Raw genomic sequence first — 26423 nt, forward strand, 5'->3', positions numbered from 1 at the left:
CATGGGTTTTTTTTGTTTTTTGTTGTTTTTTTTTTAAAAACTGATGCTCACAGATCAGAGCATAAAAGACTAAATTTTCCTTAATAATGTTTGTCAAATTTTGTTAAGCATCACAGATTATAAAACATAAGTTATAAATCGTAGGCAAGAGCCTAACACATAAAATACACAGTCATGGCCATATTAATTTCAAGATTCCAAAGCACAGATCTCTGACTCTGAAATGACCATTTCTGCACAGAAGTGTTCTATTATCTACTTTGCAACTCAAGTAGACATGACCTACTATGTTCAAGGCATTTCTGTTAAAACTTAGCCATTTAATAGACACTGATTAAGCACTGTAATGTTCTTAGGTTCTGGGAATATCAAGATGAGTAAAGTGTCGATTCTAAAGGTGCTTCTGGTCTAAAAAGGGGAAAGTAAAACAAACATGAATGCATAGTACCACCATCGCCAAGATGGAGTGACGAACGATCTAAACAAGCGCACAGAGAAGACACTACCACGAGACAGAAGGATTCAGAGGCCCTACTGACACCTTTAAGCAGACATAGCGACTTCATGGGGAGAGGCAGCAGCATAGGAGGGATGGCTCAGCAAGGCGCAGCTGCGTGAAGAAAGGCAGGGTTGCAAGGAAAGCCATTCGCTCCGGAAGCCCCCCTTCTCTCAGTGTCCTCCAGCTGTTGTCACTTCTCCCAGTTACCTGCTCTGTGGTTTATCGGTATGTTCTCTTCCACTTTGCCAATAAAATCCTACCGTCTGTGGTCCACTGCCCTCTTACAAGGTCTCATCTACCCTGATGATTTTAATCACCAACAAAATCTTTCCCATTAGCACCCAAGACCCATACTTCCGGGCGTCAGTGCTGTACTACCTCTTTGATGGGAGTTCCACTACGCACCTGGCTGGCCTGGTGAGATGACAACTCCTCCCTGATGTATCTCTGCAATCTGTTTCATTCTCTTCCTCGGACCCTTCTGCTGCTCTTCTAGGGGACAGCCTTATTGAGACTTCTGGTTTGGTTCCCTTGAAACCCATCCTCCTAAGAAGCAACCAGTATTACGTGGTTCTTGTTTGGTTCTTGTCTTTCCTCTCAATTAACTGTTTCAAAGTTCTATTCTTGCTACTCTCTTAAGCTAAGCAGAGTTCAGTTTTAGGCTATCCTCTCTGTTTGCTCCACTCACTCACATCACCTCTTCTCTCATCATTTATTTGAAAATTATGAGTGAATGATTCCCAAATCTGTGTCTCCAGTCCAGAGTGTCTATAATCAGTTTTATATCTTAAAAAGTCTTCTCACACATATCTGTCAACTTCAGCAGCTTGAACTTAATGTATCAACTAAATACATTATTCTATCCCCCTCCATTTGATTTCATTAGTACATATCTCTATCTATATTATTGATCAACTTCCTAATCTGTGCTCTGATCTCCAAATTTTGTTGCCTTCAAATCCATCCTCCAAAAAGCCACCGGATGATTGAACAAAAGTACAAGTTTGACCCATCAACTCAATTAATTTTGCTCTCAGACATCCATCAACAGCTTTTTTTGTTAAAGGGACAATGATGACAGATGGGAAGAGAAAGATATTTCAGAATAAAGACTCTGAAATCTTATTCCTGTAGAGATGTCTAGCAGGAATCAAGAAATATAGCATACCCCTTGTGTTAGGATAGGGTTCTAGGCTATGAAGAGCTTTTCATTGTAGACACAAAACCACGCATCCATCAATAATGCAATAAGAATAGGAAGTATAATTCCCAGGACACTCATAACATGTTTTATTTAATATCTATGTTACCATGTATCTGTACCAAATAATTATATAATAGCATTACAAAAACATCAAAGAGTCAAATGAATTAAGTCCAAATGAATTAAAGATCAGTGTAAATCTTCAGTAACTCTTTCAAAATTGAACAGAGAAACAGGAAAAAGTCAACCCTAACTCCATTTTTCTGTCTGCCCAATAGTACTTTTTCATTAACGATTTAATAATTTATGATCATTGCAGGGTCTCTGGCAGATAGCACATACAGGTACAGGTATCATCATTAGTACTCAGCCACACTCTTCTGATAACGCAATACTGTCTACTCCTTAATGAAACTAGCTCTGGAAATGGCCACTAGCCATCCTCACTTCCTCTTTGAGAAAAAGAGACAGAGTAGTATTTTATTCTGTGTAAAGGTTTGAGAAAGAGTGCTCCGTTCTAAGACCTTTGCATCTGTATCCGCCAACTTTGAAAATGATCACGAAGAGCCAGAAGTTTCTAATAAGTGCACACAAAGAAGAGGTCAAAGCAAATGCTGGACTGATTAACACACAACCTAGCTTAAGAGAACATGCAGTGCCAGTTCCAGGCAAGTCATTTTCATCTCAAGACAGTTTGGAAAATTATGACACAGGAGGAAATGCTTGTCCTGAAACATCTAAAATACTGAGGTTTGTTCTTCGCTGTTTTACAGAGAACAGAATTAAAATGTCCTATTAAAGTAATGAACACAATTATTCCAAACAGCCATAAACGTACCTGGTTTCTCAGACATACAGGACACACACTTATTGTCTTCTGCATTATTAGAAACACAGCACACTGGACACTCCCAAGATCCCACGGGCCTTTTGAATTTATCTGCAAATCCTAAGGCACCAGTGGTCACAGTGCAGCTGGAGGAGGAAGCAGCCACAGTTACAGCACTTTCTGAAGCCACTGGCAACGTAAGGACTCGCTTAACACCAGTTCCCGGTTTCGGTGTTTCACAAGCTACACATTTTATCGCTTCAGGTTTATTCTGCACTAAACAGGTATCACAATCCCAAGTTCCTACTGCTGGTTTAAATTTGTCTCCGAAGCCTGTAGTCCCTGGTGTGGAAACAGTCATTTTGCCGCTTTTACTTGGTGTCCCGGTTGCAGTCTGTTTAGCAGACTCTTTTGGTAGCAATTTTGTTGCCTGGCAGGCTACACATTTGTTGTCTGTGACTTTGTTCTGGAGTAGACAAGTATCACACTGCCACGACGACCCAGCTTTTAAACCTTCCCCAAACCCAGTTCCACTAGAAGAAAAGCTGCTTATTGCTGGTCTTGTGTGAACTACCGGGCTTGTGGTGGCAGGTTGAGCAGCAAGAGAATCTGCCTTCGGTGATGCGAAACCTACAAGCAGGGGGAAGAGGGGGGTGGGAGGGGGAAAATTAGTTCATGTTTTGATTAGAATGTCTCCCTGTTTACTATTAATAAATATTAATAACATTAATTTATATTGGGCTGGACAAAAAGTTCATTTGGGTTTCTTCTGTAAGATCTTACAGAAAAACCCCGAAACAACTTTTCAGCCAACCCAATAATGTGATACACTTATAGCTGTTAGTAACATTATTCCTGGGAGAAAACATTTTTTACCTTAATTACAGAATTATTACAATCCAAGAACTACTTACGAGTTTTCACCTAAGCTGTATTTCTAGTACTAATTACATAGTTAATAACTGACAACCCAGTTTAAAAAGTCTACAGAAGGTGTTTTGTTTATAGTGTATCATCCTCCTCTAGGAATTTTAGTTTACTATAGTTCAGTCAACACCTAATTTATGACTTGGGGCTTCCCAGGTGGCTCTGACGGTAAAGAATCCGCCTGCCAATGCAGGAAACCCTGGTTCGATCCCTGGGTCAGGAAGATCCAGGAAAGGAATGGCTAACCACTGCAGTATTCTTGCCTGGAGAATCCCGTGGACAGAGGAGCTTAGCAGGCTACAGTCCATGGGGTCGCAAAGAGTCAGACATAACTGAGCGACTGAACTGAATTGAAGGTTATATACACGTACAATCATGAAATAAGGAGGAAAGGTTTTGTGGTATCATTTAATTGATTCACTCAAGCTATACTTTATTTGGAGAAACTACCTTTCAATCCTTTTACTTTGGACCAATTAACATTTATTCTACATTCACCAAAAAACCCTCTAGACTGTAGCATCAAAGGAAAGAAAAACAGAGGGAAAGATGATATAGAAGGTGGTTAGAGGTTTTTAGTGGCACCAAGAAATAATCCAACCTAGAGCTATTTTTCCCTGAAAGACAAAACAATTCCAAATGCTTCAGTTACTCCCAACAGACAACAATGTACTGTTTTGTTAATGATTAACCTGAGTCACGAAAGTTGGCAAAATTCTAACAGCAACCACTTCAAGGTGTTACAGTTTTTTCCTTTTTGGATTTTTAAAATTTCCCTCAAGAGAACATATAACTACTCCAAATTTTTGCTTTCTGAATCAGTGTGAAAGAGGGAGTGGGCATTATGGATCCAGGCAGAGTGACACTTCTATGATGATAGACTATAATATATGCATTTGATGCTGACTACCATTGTTCATCCCAGCACAGGATTCTGGAGCTCTGCCCGTAACTGCATAAAATCATCTATACTTAGACTCCAGTAAGCAGTATACTAATCTATGAAATGGGAGCTACACCAAACCTCTCCCGCCTCCAATCTCTCTAAATCTTGTAGTAGCCAACCTTATTACTGAAACTCCTATTCACCTATACATGAACACATGTACTGGATAAATCAAAACTCTTTCGGAGCTACTACATTATCTTATAAATCCTTTTATATTCTTATTGTATACATCCCAGTTGGAATTATGCTATCCTCTGATTTTCAAACTGAAAACCCATTCCTATTTGAGCACTTACTTCTATTCATCACCTTCAAATATTACCCACCAGCATTCATATCTTATTTCCTTTCCAGTACTACCCTCCCCCTGCCCCCACACACCCTGTGTGTGTTACAATTAGCCAATGTTTTCTTCCCACTTGGCTTTGATATATACACACCACAACTGGGGAGTAATCTGAGGACAAGGCAGTTCAATGCTCTGAGAGAGAGACATGTCTAGGTATATCATCAAGTTTATCTACTTTTTCTAATTATTGGCCCATCTCTATTAACATGCAATTCACATTTTTTTCTTCTATACTTGCCTCTTAGAGATTCCATTTTAGTGCAGTCCTTGAATTCTAAAGCAATAGTTTCTAAGGTCTTTCGCCTAAAAAATTTACACCTGAACCATCACTACATTCAAAAGACAAGACACCATTTTTTAAAAGCCTGAAGTACAACAAAGTGTAACAAACAATACTGAGATGAAATCATGATTTTATAATTAAGATTTCTGACTATCTCAAGGGCATCTCACCAGGGCTCTTCAGAACATCTAAGACACTTCCTTCTTTCAGGGTTTTCGCCACTCTGAAAGGGCTCTCGCAATCTTCATCTTGCTTCTTCTTATAGCTTGTACTGTTCACTGCAGTGGTATCTTGAGCTGTAATTTTTGTAATTGTAAAAGATATTACCACAAGAAAAAGCAAGTTACATGCATTAGAAAGATCTTTCAATCAACTTCTAAAAAAAAAGAAAAAAATTACCATGACCCAAAGATAATGAACAACAAGGGACTGTACATCTCTCCTCCAAAAGAGTAAACAAACACATATATAAACTATATATAACCCATAAATGAGTCATTTATAGATCCACTATAATGATAGGAGTCAATGAGTTCACCAGTCATCAAGAAAATCAAAACAAATCTTACAGAACATATGGCAACTGGGACAAGCTCAAACACTGTATGAAATATGCCTTGATTATACAGAAACTTTAACAAGTGATTTAAAAACAACATTCAGACTCTCCTGGTGGTCCAGTGGTTAGGAATCAGCCTGCCAATGCAGGGAACATGAGTTCAATTCCTTGGTCCAGGAAGATTCCACATGCCCTGGGTTAAGTAAGCCCATGAACCACACCTACTGAAACCTGCACGTCCCCCAGAGCCTGTGCTCCCCCAAGAGAGAAGCCACCAAGACGAGAAGCAGAGAGCAGCCCCTGCTTGCCAGACTACAGAAAGTCCATGTGCAGCAAAGACGATCCAGTGCAGTCAAAAATAAAAGTTTTTCGAATTTTTTAAAATGTTGAAAGCTTTTAAAAATGATTAAGTCAGATACTTCTAAAAATTCACCCTATGATTGAAAATACCTGTCAGTTATTATGCTGAAAACCTGAATGATAAATACGCGATAAAAGGGTCTAGCTACATAAATTATAGAACATTGACATGATGGAATGCTATGCAGCCACAAAAATCATTCTTAGAACAGTTACGGGGAAGAGTAGGTTAGAAAGTCCAGAAGATTGTGCCTGTTTACATCCAGAGTAATGCTATTACTTTTTATGTTTCCCAAACTTGCTAAAATGAACATATACTTAAGTATAATATTCTTATACTTAAAATACTCTACATTGTGAGTATGATAATCATTTTGTCAACACATTTTTAAGGGGGAGTGTTTCTGTTTACAGATGAAGTATTGTTTGAAAATTACCTGGCAGTTGCATCTGTGTGTGTGAGCGGAGTAGTGAAGGTGGGAGAAACAAGACTGGTCACAAAATGGCAAAGGCTGAAGCTCAGTAAAGTGTACCTGGGGATTCAGTCTACTATTCTATTTCTGAGAACACCTGAAATTTTCAAAAGTATAAATAACCAGGTTTTTTTAAGTTTTCACCAATTTAGTAGTAATGGGTAAAGCAGTTAAAGAAAACCTATCTACCCTTACTTCACATCATGAGCAAAAATTAATTCAAAATGGATCGATGATCTAAACAAGAGAACTAAAACCATAAAACTCTTGAAAAGAAAACCTATGAGGTACATCTTCATGACCATGACAATGAATTCTTAGGACACCAAAAGCACAAGAAAAAAAACTAAACTTCACTAAAATTAGAAATTTCTGCATCCAAGGACATAATCAAGTAACAAGACAATCAACTGAACAGGAAAAAAATACTTGTAAATCACATATCTGATAAAGATCTAGTATCCGGACTATACAAAAAGGCAAATAACTCAGCAACACAAAGAGAAACCAATTTAAAAAATGGGCAAAGGACTTAAACAGACATTTCTCCCAAGAAGATAGGTAAAAGGCTAAAAGCACATGAGAAGAGGCTAAACACAACGTCAAGTTTTTTAAAGCACAAGCCATCCATCATCCTTGCTTGGTCCTGCAATAAATCTTTCTCCATTAAAAAGAAAAAAGAAAGCTAAACATAGTCCTCAGGGAAATAAATGCAAATCAAAACCACAATGAAGCATTGCTTCATACCCACTAGGATGGCTATCATCAAAAAACGGAAAATAAGCACGGTGAGAACATGGAGAGTCCTACTGGTGCGAATGTGAAACAGGCTGGAGGCTGAAAATAAGTTTCATTAATTCCTCAAAAAGTTAAATGTAGGACTACCATCTGACCTGTCAACTCCATTCCTAGGTACATCCTCTAAAGTACTGAAGCCAGTATTGAAACAAATACAAGCACACGTACTTTTATTAGCAACACTATTCACAATAGTCAAAAGGTGGAATGACCCAGATGTCCACCAACAAATAAACAGGTAAGTTATGGTGTATCAAAAGAGCGCAGCGTCTTTCAGCCACAAAGGAATGATGCTAGCAGTACACGTTACAACACAGATGAACCTTGAAACGTGAGAAGCCAGATGCAGACAGTCACACTGTGTGATTCCAGAACAGGTGGATACACAGAAATAGAACATGCATCACTAGCTGCCAGCAGTTAGGGGGAACAGGAAATGGAGACAAACTAGTTAGGTTTAGGAGTGATAAACGTGTTCTGTACTAGTTAAAGGTGGTGACTACACAACGCTGCGCATGTAGTAAACGGCACTGACTGTTTCCCTTTAAATGATCAACTTCGTTCCTGTCACTGTTTAGTCTCTAAATCATGTCTGACTCTGCAACCCCATGGACTATAGCCCACCAGGCTCCTGTGTCCATGGGGTTTCCCAGGCAAGCATACTGGAATGGGTTGCCATTTCCCTCTCCAGCGAATCTTCTCAAGGATCGAACCTGTGTCTGCTGCACTGGCAGGCGGATTCTTTACCACTGAGCCACTAGAGAAGTGCATACATCTTATCTCAATTTCACCTCAATAATAAAAATGTGCAAAAACCAAAACACCATACCTACTTCTTACAACTGTGTTAAAACAAAGAAAAATCAGCTCATATGCATTATCACATTCTATATTCCTTTACAGTCAAAATTTTAAGGTAAATTTTAAGGATTTCAAGTGTACTCAGAGACGGAAAAAGATGATAATGTGAAAATTATCATAATTAGCTCCTATCATACAGTAATTAACCATGACTTCCACATTTTCAATCAGCGTTTCAATTACCAAAGTGGTAAGAAAACAGAGGTGTCAATGTAAGAACAACTCTATATATACTACTTAAAATACATGTCTTAAAAACTCTTGAGTAATTTCCCCACATGTAATGAAACATAAAAGTTTTAACAAACTGTTACTCATTCAGGGATCATTAGTAAAGCATTAGTAAAAATGGAAGCATTTTAATGCCTTTCCCTCATAACCAGGCATGAAAATGCAATTTGAATAGGTTTATTCCTTCTTGAATTCACAGTAACATTAAAGAAAGAAAAGTCACATGTTAAGTACACCCGAAATATACTTGTTACTTTCTCATACACAGGGCTGTTTTATTCAACAGAAGTTAGGACTGCAAACATACCAGTCAAATTCTTATTCTGTGCTACTTGCAGAACCTATACTCTTGTCTTCCAGACCATACAAACCAAAGACCTTCTCAGCTTATGGGTCCTGGTTCTTTGATATCCTGATTTTTTTTTTTTAATCTATCTATAAGGGAAGATCTAGTTTTTTAAGATTCCCAAATTCAGCAGATAGTCAACACTTCTGAATAAGGCAACAGCCCCATAGCTGATATCTCAGTCCATAATACCCCTCTCCCAACCACACCCCCTCAATACACTGCTGTTACTCCAAGGAACCATCTCACACCGCGCCCTGCACAGTAAAAATCATGCCGTGTTTTCCTATCATTCAAATTAAAATTCAATTATTTAGCGTAGCACTCAAGAATCTTTAGAACTTAAAGCTACCTCTCAATCTCATGACAAATTACTCGCTATTTTCAAAGTGCATCAGACTTCTCCTCCTGTTCGCTTATATTTGCTGTTTGTTGGGGGAAAAGCCGTTCCTCTCAATTCTTGACCTGAGCAGCTTAGCCCAGATGATTCTTCATTTCCCAAGCACCCAATACTTGAGAGCACACATCATGACCACCACAGCAAATTCCTATGGTCTATTTATCTATTCAGACAGATAATTTTTTGAGAAATAGCCCATTTTTTTGAGAAATTATATACTACTACTGTCTGCAGAGGCTGATATAATCCTTATGCATAAAAATGCTTGTGAACTCAAGAGAAAACCTGAGATGGAATCCACTGTAATTACAATGTGGAACACCCTTGAATTTCTTGTACTGAGATTTCATTTATAATAAACTGTCACTTTTTTGGGATTAAACAAAGACTGGATAAATTTGCTATTGTGACCATCCCCTTCACAAGCGGTAACTTATTCACATTTAGGGAGCTAATTATATTCACATAAAAGCATTTACAAGAATGACCAAAGGTAAAATAAGTAATTTGAAATATTAACCTATTTTTATGTAAAATATTATGAGAAAAAGTGTCTTACCTGAACTACTTGTAATTAGTTCTGAAACACTACTAGAGCCAGAAAGTTCTGTTGTTTTTGCCACAGGCACACTAAATGTAAATCCAATCTGTAGAGAGAGAAGTTGTCCTTTAACTGCCATTTAACTTTAAACAATCCATCAAATATAAAGCTCTATTTCAAGTCAAAAAAGTATACTGGATTTCACATATTCTAAGATTCATCGTTTTTCCTATTTTAAATCTCTAAAATCAGTGTGCTTCTTATAATGAATGGTGTGTCTTTAACAAGAGCATTTTAAATTTCTAAAGCATTTTTTCACTCAAAGCATTACATAAAATAATAATGTGTTCCTGATGCCCACTTTTGGGTTTCTAAATGCCATTTCCTAATAAAAAGTATGAGACATCATGGACATTGAGTAGATTTCAAGCATTTGGCAGGGAAATTACAAAATGATCTGGAACATCTAGTTGTAACAGAAAATAAGGACACAGTAAAAAAAACAGAAGGTAACATGTCTAGTCAAGGCTATGGTTTTTCCAGTGGTCATGTATGGATGTGAGAGTTGGACTGTGAAGAAAGCTGAGCACCGAAGAATTGATGTTTTTGAACTGTGGTGTTGGAGAAGACTCTGAGAGTCCCTTGGACTGCAAGGAGATCCAAACACTCCATTCTAAAGGAGATCAGTCCTGGGTGTTCTTTGGAAGGATTGATGCTAAAGCTGAATGAGTTGACTCACTGGAAAAGACTCGGATGTTCGGAGGGATTGGGGGCAGGAGGAGAAGGGGATGACAGAGGATAAGATGGCTGGATGGCATCATCGACTCGATGGATGTGAGTCTGAGTGAACTCTGGGAGTTGGTGACGGACAGGGAGGCCTGGCGTGCTGCGATTCATGGGGTCACAAAGAGTCGGACATGACTGAGCAACTGAACATGTTAAAATGATACACATGCCAAATAGAGATGGGGCAACTAGAACATTAAACTTATGTACTATTTTCTTTTTTTTTTAATATTTATATATTTAGCTGTGCCAGGTTTCAGTTGTGGTATGTGGGATCCAGTTTTCCAACCAGGGACCGAACCTGGGCCCTCTGCACTGGGTGGAGGGGCCGCAAGCTGGCAGGCAGAGTCCTAGCCACTGACCACCAAGGAAGTCTCCAATTATATACCATTCTTACTCAAAATATTTATTATGAAGAAACAAATATATAGTGGCACATAAAACCTTCCAACTTTTCTAGATTAAAGCCAATCCAAGAGACATGCTAACTAAATGCAATATGACTTAGTTGCTAAGTCTTAACTGTAACTGGATCCGGTACCAAGAGAAACAAAACAGCAATTAAATGAGAGTCTGAGGCTGATGGGTAAATCTGAATGTGCACACGATGTTACTATTAACATCATGTTACATTTTTTGGGTATGACAATTATATTATGGATATGGAAAGAAGTATCTTTTTTCTTAGCGGATACACAGAAAATTAAGGGTACCAAAATATCTCCATCCTAACTTTCAAATGGTACATGAGAAGATACATACATATATACATACACATATATTTTGTGTATAGATGTTCAAAGTTTCCTGTACACCGGAATTTTTTTGGTTAAGAAAAATGGCATTTCTTACCACCAATGGTATCTTAGAGCTTAAAAATACAGTATGCCTTTGGAATCAATCAGTAAGAAATATTCTTTACTTGCTACTTACAGATGACGGAGGTAGTACATCTGACTCAGTAGATTTTACAATTGGAGATGAAAATCTAAACAAGGGGCTGCCAGTGCTGTTTGGAGAGGTCACTTGTACCTGGTTTTTCAAATTATTAAAGAAATGACACAAAAAGCTTTTTAGAAAAAGAAACTGGCAGTGAAATAGACCTTAAGCAAATTAATTACAAAGAAGCCAAAAGCATTTTTTTCCCTTTTAAATTTAAAAAATCACTTTTAACTTCTGAAAACTACTCAACATCTAACTGTTATAAGATTTGGCTTCCTCTTCGAAGAGGAATATTCATGATCTTGGAGGGAGATAATTACTTAAGGGAATAAAATAACATCTATAAGAAAATGTTCAGAAAAAGTAAAAGTCAGGAAAAAAAGCCTACAAATTTTAGGAGCATAGTCCTAAAGATGTTAATCCTACTTGAGAAATTTTTTTAAAACGCAGAAATTCATTATTAACCAAAAATAAATAAAGTATTTTAAACGGAAATGTTTGAAAACAGACTTACAATACACTCTTCCTCTCATACATTCACAAGAATTGAAGAATGTTCCCATTATGATGTACATTTTTTTTAAAAGCCGATGCTATTTCCGTTTTTCTCAAATTTCTGAGTTGTTAATTCCCATAGTGAAAATTAAGCACTGATTTAATCAGATTAGCTTTTTTAAAATAAAGAAAAAACAAAAAGCACCTCTATGGGACAATGGTTTTTTTTACCTTATTTGTTAATGATTGTGAAGGACTAATGGGTGATGGAGAGGAAGTTGTGATCACAGAAGAACTAAAATTGAAGGTAGGCAGTGAAGAACTGGTGATGGGTAGAGAGATCTTCGGTAATACTGGTACTTCCACTTCCTAAAACACAATTTTATAATGACAAATTTTATCTTTTGTGTCATTCTGTTGTATCACTGTATTTTCAGTTAGAACAGATATAGTTACGTGCAAATTCAGAATAAACAGGGATGGGGTAGCATATGCAGTGTTAACAATGTAGGCTCTTAAACAAGAAAAAACTAAACAAGATTTGAATCCCAGCTGTGCCACCATCCAGAAATGTGACTTTGTGAACCTATCTGTCCTCAGTACCAATTTCCTAGCTGGTGAAAATGAAAAAAAAAAAAAAAAAAAAAAAATTTTTAACATATCAGAGTTGTGGTTTAAATAGGAAACAAAGTCACTTTTGGTCTTAGCATGTAACATAAGCATTCAATGAACATCAGTACTGATGAATTTGGTGAACTGCTTTGGTTTTTATTTCAATGTAAGCAAAGATCTCCACTAGTCTCAAATGACCCATATTAGAACAGACAAACATTGAGTTTCACTTCCGCTAATGGTGGAAGACCTTGTATTTAACCAATGCTCTGACAAGTAACAATTATAGATGCTTGACAATATATTAAAAACAACCATCTGAAAACATTAGAAAGCAACCAAAAGCAAGTAGATACTGGAGGGAAGAAGATACTGAGAAGAAGGGAGGAGGTGCTTGTCCTCTTTGAGTTGGTTGCCAGTTGTACAGCTGAAATTCAGAGAAAACTGCAAATCTGTTGACTGAGGCATTCAAAGGACAGACTAGGGTGACCACAGTAGCTAGAAAATAAGGGGAGATGAAGTGCCACAGAAGGGGAGTCCCAAGTCTGCATATAAACTCTCCAAATCTCTGGCAGAGCAAATCTGTGTAAACTACAGGTGTATAATAAAGGCACTGAGATAAAACAAAACTAAAACCTGCTCTACAGGTTCTTCAGGGTGTAGGGAAATGACACCAGATGGAAATTCAGATTTCTGGAAGAAATGGAGAATATGTGAGTAAACATCTCTTCCTCTTAGTTTCTTTAAAATACACATTAAGTAAGTAAAGCAAAAATGTACTGTGGATTTACAGCATATCTAAATGTAATATAAATGATATATAGCATAAAATACCAAGGAAAAGGGGGTGGTAAATCGAACTATAAAGTTACAGGATTCTTAAATCTTATAGGAAATGATCAATATTAACACAAAGTAGAATTTAAAAAGTTAAAGACACCATAATCCCAAGAGGACTGTGTAAATTATGAGAAGGGTCAGAGAGATAAAACCAACGAAAAATGGAATGCTAAGAAATATCTAATTAACCCAAAAGAAAGAAGCTTTCAAAAAGAACGAGAGAAATAAAAAAAATGGGGAAAATAGAAAATAAAAAAGGTAGACCTTAATCCAACCATACCAGTAATTATGTTATTTATAAGTAAACAGGCCAACTAGAAAATTTTAAAAAGGGCAAGCAAGACTCAATTACATGCTGTCTGTAAGAGATTTACTTACATTAAACATAAAGACAGATAAATAGATTGGAAGTTAATGGATGGACAAAAATTTAACTTGCAAATAGTAACCCTAAGAAGGCATATTTTAGTATCAGAGTGGCTGGCTATATTAAATACCAGATAAAGTAGATTTCAAGACAAAGAATATTTCCAAAGACTTTTTTAAAGGACATTTAGTAATATTAAAAGGGGCAAATTATTGAGAGGCCACCATAGATAAGGTGTACATACCAAAGAGGGCCTCAAGATAAACAAGCAAAAAATGATATAATTAACAGGAAAAAGACAAATTCACCAAGTAAAAACTGCCAACTTTTAACTCATATCTCAATAATTCACTAGACACATCCCTCCCTTCCCCACTCCCCACAAAATTCAGTAAGAACAAAGATGATGTTAGAATTAGTATCAGTCATCGTATCTGACACTCAACAACCATAGAATACACAATGGTCAAGACTCAGCAAGCAGACCATGTGCTCGGGTACAAAGCAAGTCTCAATACATTTCAAAACATTAAAATCATGACTAAATCCACTTCTAAATAATCTATGGACCATATACGAAATCAAAAAGAAAAGTAGGAAAATCTTCTCAACAGAAGCACCACTATAAATCTTCTAGAGGAAAACACAGGAAGACTTTTTTTGTAGACAGGGATAGGTTTCTTAGTAAATATAACGGGAAAAATGTTTAAGTTGAGACTTCATGAAAGTTAGAACATCTGCTAATCAGAAGATCCTATTAGAAAAAGGAATAGGCAAGTCAGACTGGGAGAAAATATTTTAAGACATTTATCTTGACAAAGTACTTGGATTTAGAATTTACAAAGTTCCTACAACTCAATAATAGTAAGACAACCCAATTTTTAAAAGACCAAAAGTTCTAAACTAACACTTCTCAAAGGAAGATATTATGGCCAATAAACACATAAACAAGAACAAAATATTAAGCAAGAGGGAAAGGCAAATTAAAATTACAATGAGACATCGGCATACACAAAGCAGAATGGCTAAAATTTAAAAGATGACAATCAACTACTGATCAAGATGTAGAGTAACAAAAGCCCCATCCACTGCTGTTACAATTGCTTTGGGGAAAACAGTCTGTCAGTTACTTAAAAAGTTAAATATGTATCATATAGCCTCAGAACTTCATGTCTACCTTTGCTGTCTACCCGAGACTATCCCAACATTACATAAATCAGCAGTATTCCAAATGAAAAGTTTGGGGGGAAAAAACTCCACAGGCTAGGCAACTAATTTGGGCAGCCACAAATTATTAGTATCTCTTTCCTCAGAAATGTGGAGACTGTAACTTGAGAGTGGAACAAAGCAGGGACAGACAGGTTAGGGGAGGCATCCTGGGGTGCAAAACCAGCAGTTGGCAGGAATAGAGAGGGGGGTCCAGAGAAGGGAGAAGGTGATAAAGGGGGTTTGATTTTCATAAAACTCCTCAGTTAGTAAACCAGATAGTTTAAAAGTCAACAAATTTTTAAACCCCCTCCAAATGTCTCAAAACAGCAAAGTTATATTAAACACTTATCTATCTGCAAGACAGCTAAAACTGAGCTATATAGACCAGTCTAAGCTACAGCTGAAGATCCTAGAAACCATATCTTTAAAAACAGAAACTAAAGGGAAATAAAACTCACAATCTGTCACCTGGTAAACAATAAACCAAGCTAATGCTTTCCTCTCATCAGGATAAACTTTTAAGAAGGTGGGGCCACACATTTTACTAATAAATATAAAATCTTTTCTAAAGAACTACCTAATCCTTTATTAATGAGATACTCATTTTGTTATGTATACACAGGCAAGGCAAACAACTCATTTTCTAAATGTAATGAATCAAATCAATATAAAGAGTTTCAAGCAGAAAAGAAAAATTTGCTAAGTACAAAATTTTATATGCTACATGATCAACTTTATTTTCAAGATGTTGTAATGCAGTACTACATTCCCTCCCTTCCCCATACTCTAGCGCAGCAACAAGTAAAACCTAAGGGCAAAGAGTCTCAAGACCCGTAACTGAGCCAAGGTCCCCAGCATGATCTCAAATATCAGAACCCAACAGGCATATGGCAGAAAGCCCAAACTGCCAAAGTCAAGCTTCTGATAAGTCAGAGAGGCACAAGCCCAGGAAAAGGGGAGATTAAAAAAAAAAAAATCATGAAAAACACAGACCTCTCACTCTAAGCAAGGCTGCAAAACAAAATACCAATAGATACGAAGGACACAGACATACAGACACAGACACACAGACACACAGAGCAATTTCAATCAAAACATTAATTTCAGTCAACAGAAACTGTTACAGAAGACCTCCTACTTAAAAACCTAAAAACATACTCCTAATTCCTCATGGGTCAATGAGAAAGTCACAAATACAATTTCAATTAGGAAAAAAAGCACAAATCAAAGTACGATGTAAATAACTTCAAAGACTGAGCTAGGCTGAAACTGATTTACACAAGACTGAAATGGACCCAGATACAACTCCACGTAGTTAGAAAATATACAGTGCAACCTAGACAGAAAAGTTAATTTAACCAATCTCCAGTTAGTCCTTATCGTTTTCAAACTTTCATGTTCAGTATACATAAAGAATTCTTCCCAGTAAAAGAAATAACCCAAAGGGGAAAAAAAAAATGGATCAAGAGAAAACGCAAAATGGCCAAGAAACTCACAAAACGATGTCTCCTCACCCTAGTAAAGAAGGAAATGCAAATTAAAAATCCAATGGCATACCACTTCACATTCGTAACATTAATATTAAAAAGAAAAAAAATCAAGTACTGGTAAAAATAAAGGAAAACCAGATCTACCTACTGTTATGTGGAAGCATTAAACTGTAAAACTACCCTGAAGAGCAATAAGGCAAGATGTGTATCATCCTCTACAATCCAACAATTCCATTCCTAGACAAGTAGCCTGGAGAGAGTACTGCATGTGTGCTGGGGGAGATGTGCATATATGCTCACACTGGCGTGTATAGGAATCAACCCAAATGCACCCTGCAGAATGGGCTGTGCTGAGTCTTCATACTGGATAAATACGTAACAGGGAAAACCTGCTATTTTTTGCAAGACTGATAAATTTCACAAATAATAAGGAAAAGGCCCATGAGACAAACACATCATGTTTCAGGAATGGGCAAAACCTAACTACATAATAGTATTTCAAGGGTCAAATAATTTCAATTGCAGTAGTTTTATTTGAAAAATTATGGCTTTAGACTAGTGATACCCAAGAAATTTAAGGTATTAGATTAGGTCACAGTGAAGATGGTTTAAAAAGCCTAATAGTTTAAAACACACACACTTTTAAGGAACTGTTTCAATGGCAGATAATTCCTATGCTGGGTCTCTCCTAACTGCATCCTTCCAAGGGACCTCCAGGTGTCCCCGTATCACCACATCGAAACTTTTAATAATGAACTTCAAGGTATTAAGATACTTCAAAATACATGTTAAAGAGTGTAACCTTACCTCCTTCTCTTGAGGTTTAGATGCCACAACACGTGTTCTCTCTCGCCTCATCTTGCCACCTCCACCACCTACTCCAGGAGATAAACCATTGGCTGCAGACATACTGAAATTTGGATAAGAAAAGCCACTAGGCAAAGAAAAAGAAAATTAAAACAAATGATATATTACTCTGGTCCATAACTTGTTAATATTAAAAAAAAAAACGATCTGCCAATAATTAAGAAAATAAATTTTCAGCTGAATGTGATTTTAAAAGCTCACAGATTTCTATGTGTAGTTTTCTATGTGTGTAGATTTCTATGTGTAGTTTCTATTTCTTTAACCTTTTTAATCTTCAAGAAGGCAGATATATATCAAATATAGGCCTTACAAAAAATACAAAGAAGCTTCACTATAAAGATGACATTACCTTTCTTGTTGCTCTCTATTTTGTGCTGGTGTTGTATTTTTTTCATAATCAGCCTAAAAAAAAAAAGAACATATTTACATAGCTGCTTATTTAATTTTAACACCACCTTTTTATCTGTGAACTTTAATATTTGGAAGCAGGAATTTGACAGTTGTTTAGTTAATGAATTTTAAAATCTACAACTTATACCCTGTCACCTGAATGATGACCAAGAGTTACAGTGAGATTATATACGTAAACTGATAATAAGCACAACTGTCTTTTAAACAAAACTGTAGCATACAAACTTAATACACATTATCAACCACACAAATACTTTTACTTATGGCCTATTAAATGTGCAATCAAATTTACACGGACGGTCCTTTTGAAATGATTCTATGCAACTTAAAGAGTTCTTCCATCTAAAGGAATCAGGGTTCCTTGGAGAAATGGCTGATTTCAGGGCTGGGGCTGAAAACTCACAAGATGAGCCTGGGTTGTTTTATAACATTAAAAAGCAACTAAGTGCTTGGAAAATGATGTGAAAATATTAAAAGGACATGAGCCGGTTCAAAGGCCAAATATGGGACAGTGAGCATCGAAATAAATAATGCTAGTAAAAGATTACAATCTTATCAAATTTAAGAATTTACACTGACTTAAACAAATAAATACATAGAGAAATACATACATAGAGAAAACTTCCTACAGTAGAAAACCAACTTCATAAAGGTAGAAGAAATGGTAGAATTAGAAAACCACCATTTGGCATCTACAAATAAAAGATTCAGGCAAATATCATCAAAACTGCTAACAGTGGTGGGTAAAAAGGATATTTATACTCTCAAAGTTATCTTATTAGTTATAAAAGGTACAATACTAGCAACTTCACAGTGAAGAAATCCCATTGACACCACCTAAACTGCTGATGACACCATCAGTGCGGGACAAACTGGCAGAAAGTGCCCTGTAATATGATACTGAGAAGAGTTCAGAATTTGTTCTGTGGTATTACTACCAAAGGTGCCTAACCAGAATCTAATCATGAGCCAACAAACATCCTTGTACTCCTTCAGAAATATCAATGTTATGAAATACCAAAAAACAAACCCCCCAAAAACCAAAAAACCTGTTCTAGACTAAAGGCGATAAAGAGATTTGACAAATTTAAGACATGATCTTCCATTTTTGTTCTTTTGGGACAACTGGCATCTTAACAAAATTTGCAATTAACAGTATTGTACTGATGCTAAGTTTCTTTCTGGTTTGGGTAACTTCTTCAGGTATGTGAGGGAATTTCTTGTTTGTAGAAATACAGAAAAAGATAAAAACGTGGACTTCTTAAGATTTTTCCTGCAAGTCCAAAATTATGTTCAAATTATTTTTTAAATGTCTGATTAAGCAAATATGACAAAATGTTAAAGATGGGTGAGTCAAGTTAAAGGAAATAGGTATATACCGTACTATTTTCTCAATTTCAGTTTGAAATTTTTCAAGAAATTGAGTTGTCATGAAGATTCAATAAGCTTAAACCAACAAAGGCACAAATAGGAAGATGTTTTATAAATGGAAAAAGAACACACTTTAGTTAAATGACACAGGAAAACACACAGACCCAGGATCTGAGACAAAGTAGAAGACAAATGATCTGGCCTTTTCAAATACCAATGTGCCTAGCAATTCTACTCCAGGGTGTAAGACCGAAGAGAAACGAGAACATTATGCTAATGATGAAAATGTGAAATAAGCCAAACACTAAGAACTACTTATTTTAAGATTTCATACATATGAAATGTCCAGATAAGTAAATCTAAAGAGAAAGATAAACAGCTGCCTCAGGCTGGAGATGGAGGGGTGGGAAGTGACTACTAATGGATATGAGATGTGGGGGAGAGGACGATGAGAATGTTCTACAACTGACTAGTGACAAAGATGAACAACTGTAAACGCACTAAATCCACTGCGCTATCAACTTTAAGGTGAACAGCAAGGTATGCGAATCATATCTCAATGAAGAAGTTACAGAAAAATAAATACAGTGTGGTGAGGGTAAAGATATGACGTCTAGAAAGACAAAACCACAAGTAACACACTTGTCTGGATACCGGCTCAAAAAAGCAGCTATAGGGAATTCCCTGGCTACCCAGTGGTTAGTACTTTTACTGCCAGAGCCCCAGGGTTCAGTCCCTGGTTGGGGAATTAAGATCACACAAGCTGAGCAGTGGCCAAAAAGCAGCAGCTATAAACAACATATGAACTAGATTATCAGGTAATATTAGGAAGGAACTAACATTAACTTTCTTAAACATGGTAACACAGGAGATACTAGTGTATCATACAGTATACCAAAGTACTCTGGGTGAACAGTTATGATATCTGAAATTTTCAAATAGCTCAACAACACAGACAAAACACACAAATAAAGGTAGTGTGGCAAAATTATTTAATATAAACAATGCTTGCTAGTAAACACTAATTCAGGATATGACCAAGATGTCAACCATTAAAAGCCATACCAATTCATAATCACTAATTCACAAACTTTACTCATTATCTAGTTGCTAGACTGCCAACAGTAAATTATTTGTACTTTACAATGTGTTCTTATTCATTTTAATCAATACTCAAAGACTAGTGAAAATAAACACATACTTACACTGTACTCTTTATCTATTCTTTGATTAGTCTTCCTTAATTCACCAGATGGAGTCAAAGATGGTTTAAAATAAACAGTTCGATTTGCTGCTACGGAAACTGGCTTTGGGATCATGAGTCTCTGCACAGGGGGGTACTGAGAGTCCACCTTACAGAGAGGCAGAAATCAAAGACAAACTTATTTTCATATACCAGCTATGCATGTCTAAAAATTATTTGACAATAGTTAATATAACCTAGAGACTATGAGTACCTAGTTCTAGAGAAATATACAGTGGGTGCAAACAAACACTAAGAGGAAAAACTAAAAGTAAACAAATGTGTATTAACATTTATATTATTAATTTATGTAAGTACTAATTTATTTAGACATATACCTATATACACATATACTTTCAAAATGGTTTCACTGTTTTATTCTAAACTTAATGACTTTTCACACACATGTGACACACACAAGGAAACTTCTGCAGAGCATTTTGACTACTCTAAGCTTTTACAGGATGAATTTCAAATATATGAATCAAAATTGATTTTGCCACATTTTCCCCCAAATTACTATCTATATTTTCTTCAGTTATAAATATTTAACTAGCTATGAAAACTTGAATTGCTTAAAATGTGTGCAAATCTCTCCAAGTAATCTTTCCTCCACTGTTATTTAAAAACCAAGTCTTTACAATTTAAGTCTGATTAGTAAAGCACAGTGAAGAATTCCAAATATTAAGATAAACTAGCTTTGTTATCGAAGAACACAAGTGTTATGTCAACGTCTTTTGGTACACTGAAACACAGCAAAACTCCAGTTGGTGTGAGATGACTATAAAGCCAAGAGCTTCTACTTTGTCCAAAGATTATAATACTATGAATACAGTCCTTTCATCCAGCAGCAGCTGTGAACAATGTTGGTTTCCAGGGCAAAGCCTCCATCTAGTCACTAGATCTTCCCTAAATCCTCATCACAAATGTGATCCTATAATTCAATGAGAAAGTCTATTCTGTAGACTGTTCTGATTGCAACTGTGAAACCTGAACAACAATACTGTATCCTGGCCTTTATATTTCCTAGCATTTGCTACCAAAATTTTACTGAAACCATTGTTGTCGTTGTTCACTTGTTGTGTCAGACTCTTGCAACCCCATTAACTGATACTATACTCAATCACTAATAAAATTTTTGCTTATGAGAACTTCTCTTATGACACAATTTTAAAATTTTATTTCTTTTTAAACAATCTGATATAAATGAGTCACAGAAAAGCAGATAATGGCTTAACTTAATCCCATCACAGCAACCAATAATGAATTCCCTCTTGCCTTATTACAAATGTCTGAAAGGGAAAGTCTCAGTTGTGTCCAACTCTTTGCAACCCAATGGACTATACAGTCTATGGAATTCTCCAGGGCAGAATACTGGAGTGGGTAGCCTTTCCCTTCTCCAGGGGATCTTCCCAACCCAGGGATCGAATCCAGATCTCCCACACTGCAGGAGGATTCTTTACCAGCTGAGCCATAAGGTAATACTAAAAATTGAGAAACAATGCTATCCCAAGAAAAAGCTCAATTAATCTTTTCTTTTCTGCATCAGAATTGCAGTAAAATAATTGTCATTTACCAATATCTTGAACACAGTTCCTACAATTAATTCAGAGATTTATGATAATTTTAATCAATTACTCCTGAGGGAACCTGGTGGTGTAATAAATGCTTTACAAGGAATGATGTGGAAATCTGCTTTCCCTTAAGGGCACTTAGCCATAAATATAACTGACAAAAATTATACCTCTTTAACCTTAACTATCAAGCATTTTTATTTCTCACAATAAAACCCCAAACTAATTTTAACCAAATAGAATGTGATAAAAAGGGTTATCAAGATATAACTGTATTATATTTTTCATTAGCTTTGCTGTCTTGGCTGACTGATGGAAGATAGGCAAACTGGAAATCCTATCACACGTAGCTGATTTGACAATGTTTATGAGGAAAGTTTACAAAATAACTATGTTCAATGAGAACTTTAGTTCAGTGAACTGCTAATTAAACATGTCAAGCTCTGTTCAAGCCTATCTTCATTTATCAAAAGCTAAGAGTTACTCATATAAAGACTGCCAGAAATATACAAAATAGTTAACTAATAAGAACCTACTGTACAGCACAGGGAACTCAAGACTCTGTAATAACCTATATGGGAAAAGCAGCTAAAAAAAGAGGGAATACAGGTATATGCATAACTGATTCACTTTGCTGTATACCTGAAACTAACACAATATTGTAAATCAACTAAAAAAAGACTGCCAGGATACTGAAAATGGAAATGCCAAGACATAACCAATATATCCCATCTACTACATATACAGCATGTGCTAAGGCCCTCACAAGAAGCTGCAAAATCCAAGTTTTAAAAAAAATCCATTTTTTTCAAACATGTTTCCTAATGACCATCAACTAAAGCCAATTTGTGTATTTGCCAACTTAAAAATAAATACAAAACCGCCAGTACCTTAGATAAATGCTAAAGAAGGCTTACCTTTTCCCTTTTGGCCTGAAGGTCTGTGGTGGTATCCATCCCACTCCTATCAAGAGGCTAAAGACATAAAATACCATTAGAATGGATGGGAAACTGAAAAATATGATATCACCAACATGTGAAAATGTACCTCTTTAAAGATTTAAAAGTCCACTTACAGAATTCAGAGGAGAAGAAAAAACAGATGGAATTCTTTTTGCATCCTGTTAATGTTGAAATAACGAAATTAAGATTTCTCACTATGCTTAAATTTTGCTATACTCCTGAATTTAATTGTGATTTTAAAAACTTACCGCTAGAGGACTTGACATCTTCTCTAAGGACTGCAATATCCTCCGAGCTGTTGAACTAGTGACACCATAGGACTGTGCGTTGGGTTGCTTAGCTTTCATTTGTCTTCTGACTGGTGCCTATAATGTAAACCTTGAGTTATTTGCTGGAACTTTATACTCTAAAGCACAAATTTCAGAGAGTGAAAATAACTATGAAACAGAATTTTATGTGCAAAGTGAAAAAGAATTAACTATTAACAGCAACCTGTCTTTGGGTGGTATCATTAAGCTCATGTTCAACTTTTTTTCTTTATGCCTTAATTGAAAATTTCAATTCTCTGAATCCTGTGAGGGGCGAGGGAAGTTTGGAGAACTCAAGAGTACCTGATTTCAGGACTTACTATAAAGATATAGCAATCAAGACAAAGCACAGTGTTGACAAAAGGATATACACATACACACACGTCAAAAGAATAGTAAGTCCAGAAATAGAGCCACATATACAGTCAATTCATTTTCAAAAAAGGTGCAAAGACAATTCAATGGATAAAGTACAATCTTATCAACAAACAGTACGTACTAGAAAAAATGGACATTCATTTGTTTAAAAGAATGAATCTTGATCCACACCTCACACTATACATAAAATTTTAACTCAAAATGAATCAAAGGTCTAAATTAAAACCTAAAACTATAAAGCTTTTAAAAGAAAACAGAAGAAAATCTCTGTGACCTTGGGTTGGGTAAAAATTTCTAGACATGACACCAAAGGCATGAACCATAAAAGGAAAAATAACAAAAAAACAAAAACCTGATATGCTGAATGTCATCAAAAGTAAAAACTTCTCTTGACAAGGTATTAAGATAAGCCACAGAATGGGAGAAAATATCTGCAAAACATGTATCTAATGAAGGACATACACCCTGAATAATGAATTCTCAAAACTCATAAATAAGAAAGAAAATCTTATTTAAAAATGAGCAAAAGGGACAGACTAAATTGCCAAAGGGGATTAACAGGTCTACACTTCCATATATAAAATAAGTCGCAAGGATGTAATGTACACACAGGGAATACATTCAACAATATTTTAACAACTTTGTATGGCAATGGATAGTAACTGGTCTTGTGGTTATTTCATAATGTATAAAGATATCAAGCCATTATGTTGCATACCTAAAACTAATATTTCATACTGTAACTCAATAAAATATTTAGATTTTTATTAATGGGCAGTAACATTTGTACACGTACTTCACCCCAGATATACTGATGGTAAATAAGCACCATCATGGTCATTAGTGAAAGTGAAAGTGAAGTCGCTCATTCGTGTCCAACTCTTTGCAACCCCGTGGACTGTAGCCTACCAGGCTCCTCTGTCCATGGGACAGAGTACTAGGCAAGAATACTGGAGCAGGTTGCCATTAATGCAAAACCACAGTTAGTTGGAATTATCACTACGTGCCTATTAAAAAACTGATGACAAGTGCTGACCGTACGGTGAGAATGCAAAGGGGTAGCACCCACTTTGGAAAACACTCCAGTGGTTTATTATAAAATTAATGCATATACCATGTGACTCAGCAGTCCAACTTCTAGGAATATACCCAAGAGAAATGAAAATTAATGTTCACAGAAGGCAATGGCACCCCATTCCAGCACTCTTGCCTGCAAAATCCCATGGACGGAGGAGCCTGGTAGGCTGCAGTCCATGGGGTCTCGAAGAGTCGGACACGACTGAGCGACTTCACTTTCATTTTTCACTTTCTTGCACTGGAGAAGGAAATGGCGACCCACTCCAGTATTCTTGCCTGGAGAATCCCAGGGACGGGGGAGCCTAGTGGGCTGCCGTCTACGGGGTCGCACAGAGTCGGACATGACTGAAGCGACTTAGCAGCAGCAGTTTTATTCACAATAGACAAAAATTAGAAATAATCTAAGCATCCTTTTACTAGTGAGTAGATAAGCAAACTGTATTATAACTGCAATAAGAAGGAATTAACTACTGATATATGTAAATACAGACTGATCTGCATAATGCGTAAGTGTATTATGCTAAACAGAATAAGCCACATTCAAAAAATACACAGTATATGATTAAATTTACGACATCCTGGGGAAAAAAAAACAAAACTACAGGAAAAGAAAACAGATACTGGTTGCCAAGAGGTGGAAGTACAAAGAAGGGTTGACCTCAGAGTTGCACAAGGTAATGTTTTGGTATGATGGAAATGTTTATTCAGTATTTTGAGTGCCAAAGTAGTTATTCAACTGTATTTATTTAGTTAAAATACAAATACTGTGATAAGGGTAAATTCTACTATATGTTACATACACCTCAACTTTTTAAAAAAGGAATTAACTACCATACTTTCTAAAACACACACACAAAAATAATGGATAAAATGTTCACTTTGGTCCAAAATAATATTAATATAGTTCCTAAATGAAAAGAATATAATCCACAGTTTTATCATTTCGCCAAAGAATAAATGGACCAAAACTTTTTTTGAGTGACAATAGTTAACTTATTTTTAAAAGAAAAAAGGTATAAACCCTTCTATTCAAACCGACCTGATATGGTGTGTTCCGTAGTTTAGACTGTCTTACAGCGGCTGCTGCCCCACCATATGTTGTTTTTCCAGGGTAAAAAGGAGAATCTCCAAGTTGACTTGTTTTAAAAATTGAAGAGTTCCCAAGTGACTGCACAGAAACATAATGATAAATTATAAGACAAGCACTCAAAACTAATGTGGTTAAATCAAATCAAATTAGGACTCACAGGAGAAAGTGCTCCAAAGGCAGACAAGTTGAATGCTGGTTTTTTTGAGCTGGTGGCAGTGTGCTGTGAGAATGAATGAGAACGTTCAGCCTCTGGGGACCACAGAGGTGGCACTGAAGTGTTCTTTGAAACAGCTATATCTGAAATAAAAATATGCAATGCACAGTAATAACACTAATAACAAGGCCTATGTTTTTATAAATAGAAAATGAAAATGACAGCCAAGTTAGAAAAAAATATCCCATGAAATTTATTTTCAACTACCAAAATTATTTACTACCAAATGCCAAGAATACCTTTATCAGAAGCTCTTGAAGAAAACCCACTGGTGGTTGAGATGTTATCATCATCATGCTGAGAGGTAGAATCTTTAATTTCCTTTACGAGGGAAAATCCAGAACTGCCGATGGGGAATGCCGAAGATGTAGAGGGCTGACAGTGTAACGCAGGAGAGTCCAACATGGAGAAATTCAAATGGCTCCGATGAAGAGAAGGCCTTGTTAATACATCTGGATAATTTGAAGCGGTGCTAGTTGTTGAGGGTTCTAAAGAGAACAGCAATAACATTATTAACACTCAGTTTAGAAAAAGCAATATACTATCAAAATAAAAGTGTTTGTTTCAAGAAAATATAC

At 36.2% G+C, this 26423-nt stretch overlaps 1 protein-coding gene across 2 annotated transcripts in view; it reads right to left on the reverse strand.

The window, feature by feature from the left end:
* Positions 1 to 26423, reverse strand: part of NUP153 (nucleoporin 153) — a 67527-nt gene that overhangs the window by 20283 nt on the left and 20821 nt on the right. Inside the window, exons 3-16 of one of the 2 annotated variants that reach the window (XM_040249318.1) lie at positions 26085 to 26333; positions 25789 to 25928; positions 25581 to 25709; positions 23027 to 23143; positions 22892 to 22936; positions 22734 to 22790; positions 20205 to 20351; positions 17567 to 17619; positions 17158 to 17260; positions 12064 to 12201; positions 11329 to 11427; positions 9628 to 9715; positions 5211 to 5336; positions 2542 to 3162 (exon numbers count right to left, since the gene is read on the reverse strand). In XM_040249318.1, the coding sequence (XP_040105252.1) occupies positions 2542 to 3162; positions 5211 to 5336; positions 9628 to 9715; positions 11329 to 11427; positions 12064 to 12201; positions 17158 to 17260; positions 17567 to 17619; positions 20205 to 20351; positions 22734 to 22790; positions 22892 to 22936; positions 23027 to 23143; positions 25581 to 25709; positions 25789 to 25928; positions 26085 to 26333 (2112 nt within the window). Of the gene's footprint in view, positions 1 to 2541; positions 3163 to 5210; positions 5337 to 9627; positions 9716 to 11328; positions 11428 to 12063; positions 12202 to 17157; positions 17285 to 17566; positions 17620 to 20204; positions 20352 to 22733; positions 22791 to 22891; positions 22937 to 23026; positions 23144 to 25580; positions 25710 to 25788; positions 25929 to 26084; positions 26334 to 26423 lie in introns of both variants that reach the window. The other variant, XM_040249317.1, reaches the window with a different exon arrangement.

The sequence above is a fragment of the Oryx dammah genome, unplaced genomic scaffold (assembly GCF_014754425.2).
Source record: "Oryx dammah isolate SB20612 unplaced genomic scaffold, SCBI_Odam_1.1 HiC_scaffold_11, whole genome shotgun sequence".
NCBI classification, from domain to species: domain Eukaryota; kingdom Metazoa; phylum Chordata; class Mammalia; order Artiodactyla; family Bovidae; genus Oryx; species Oryx dammah.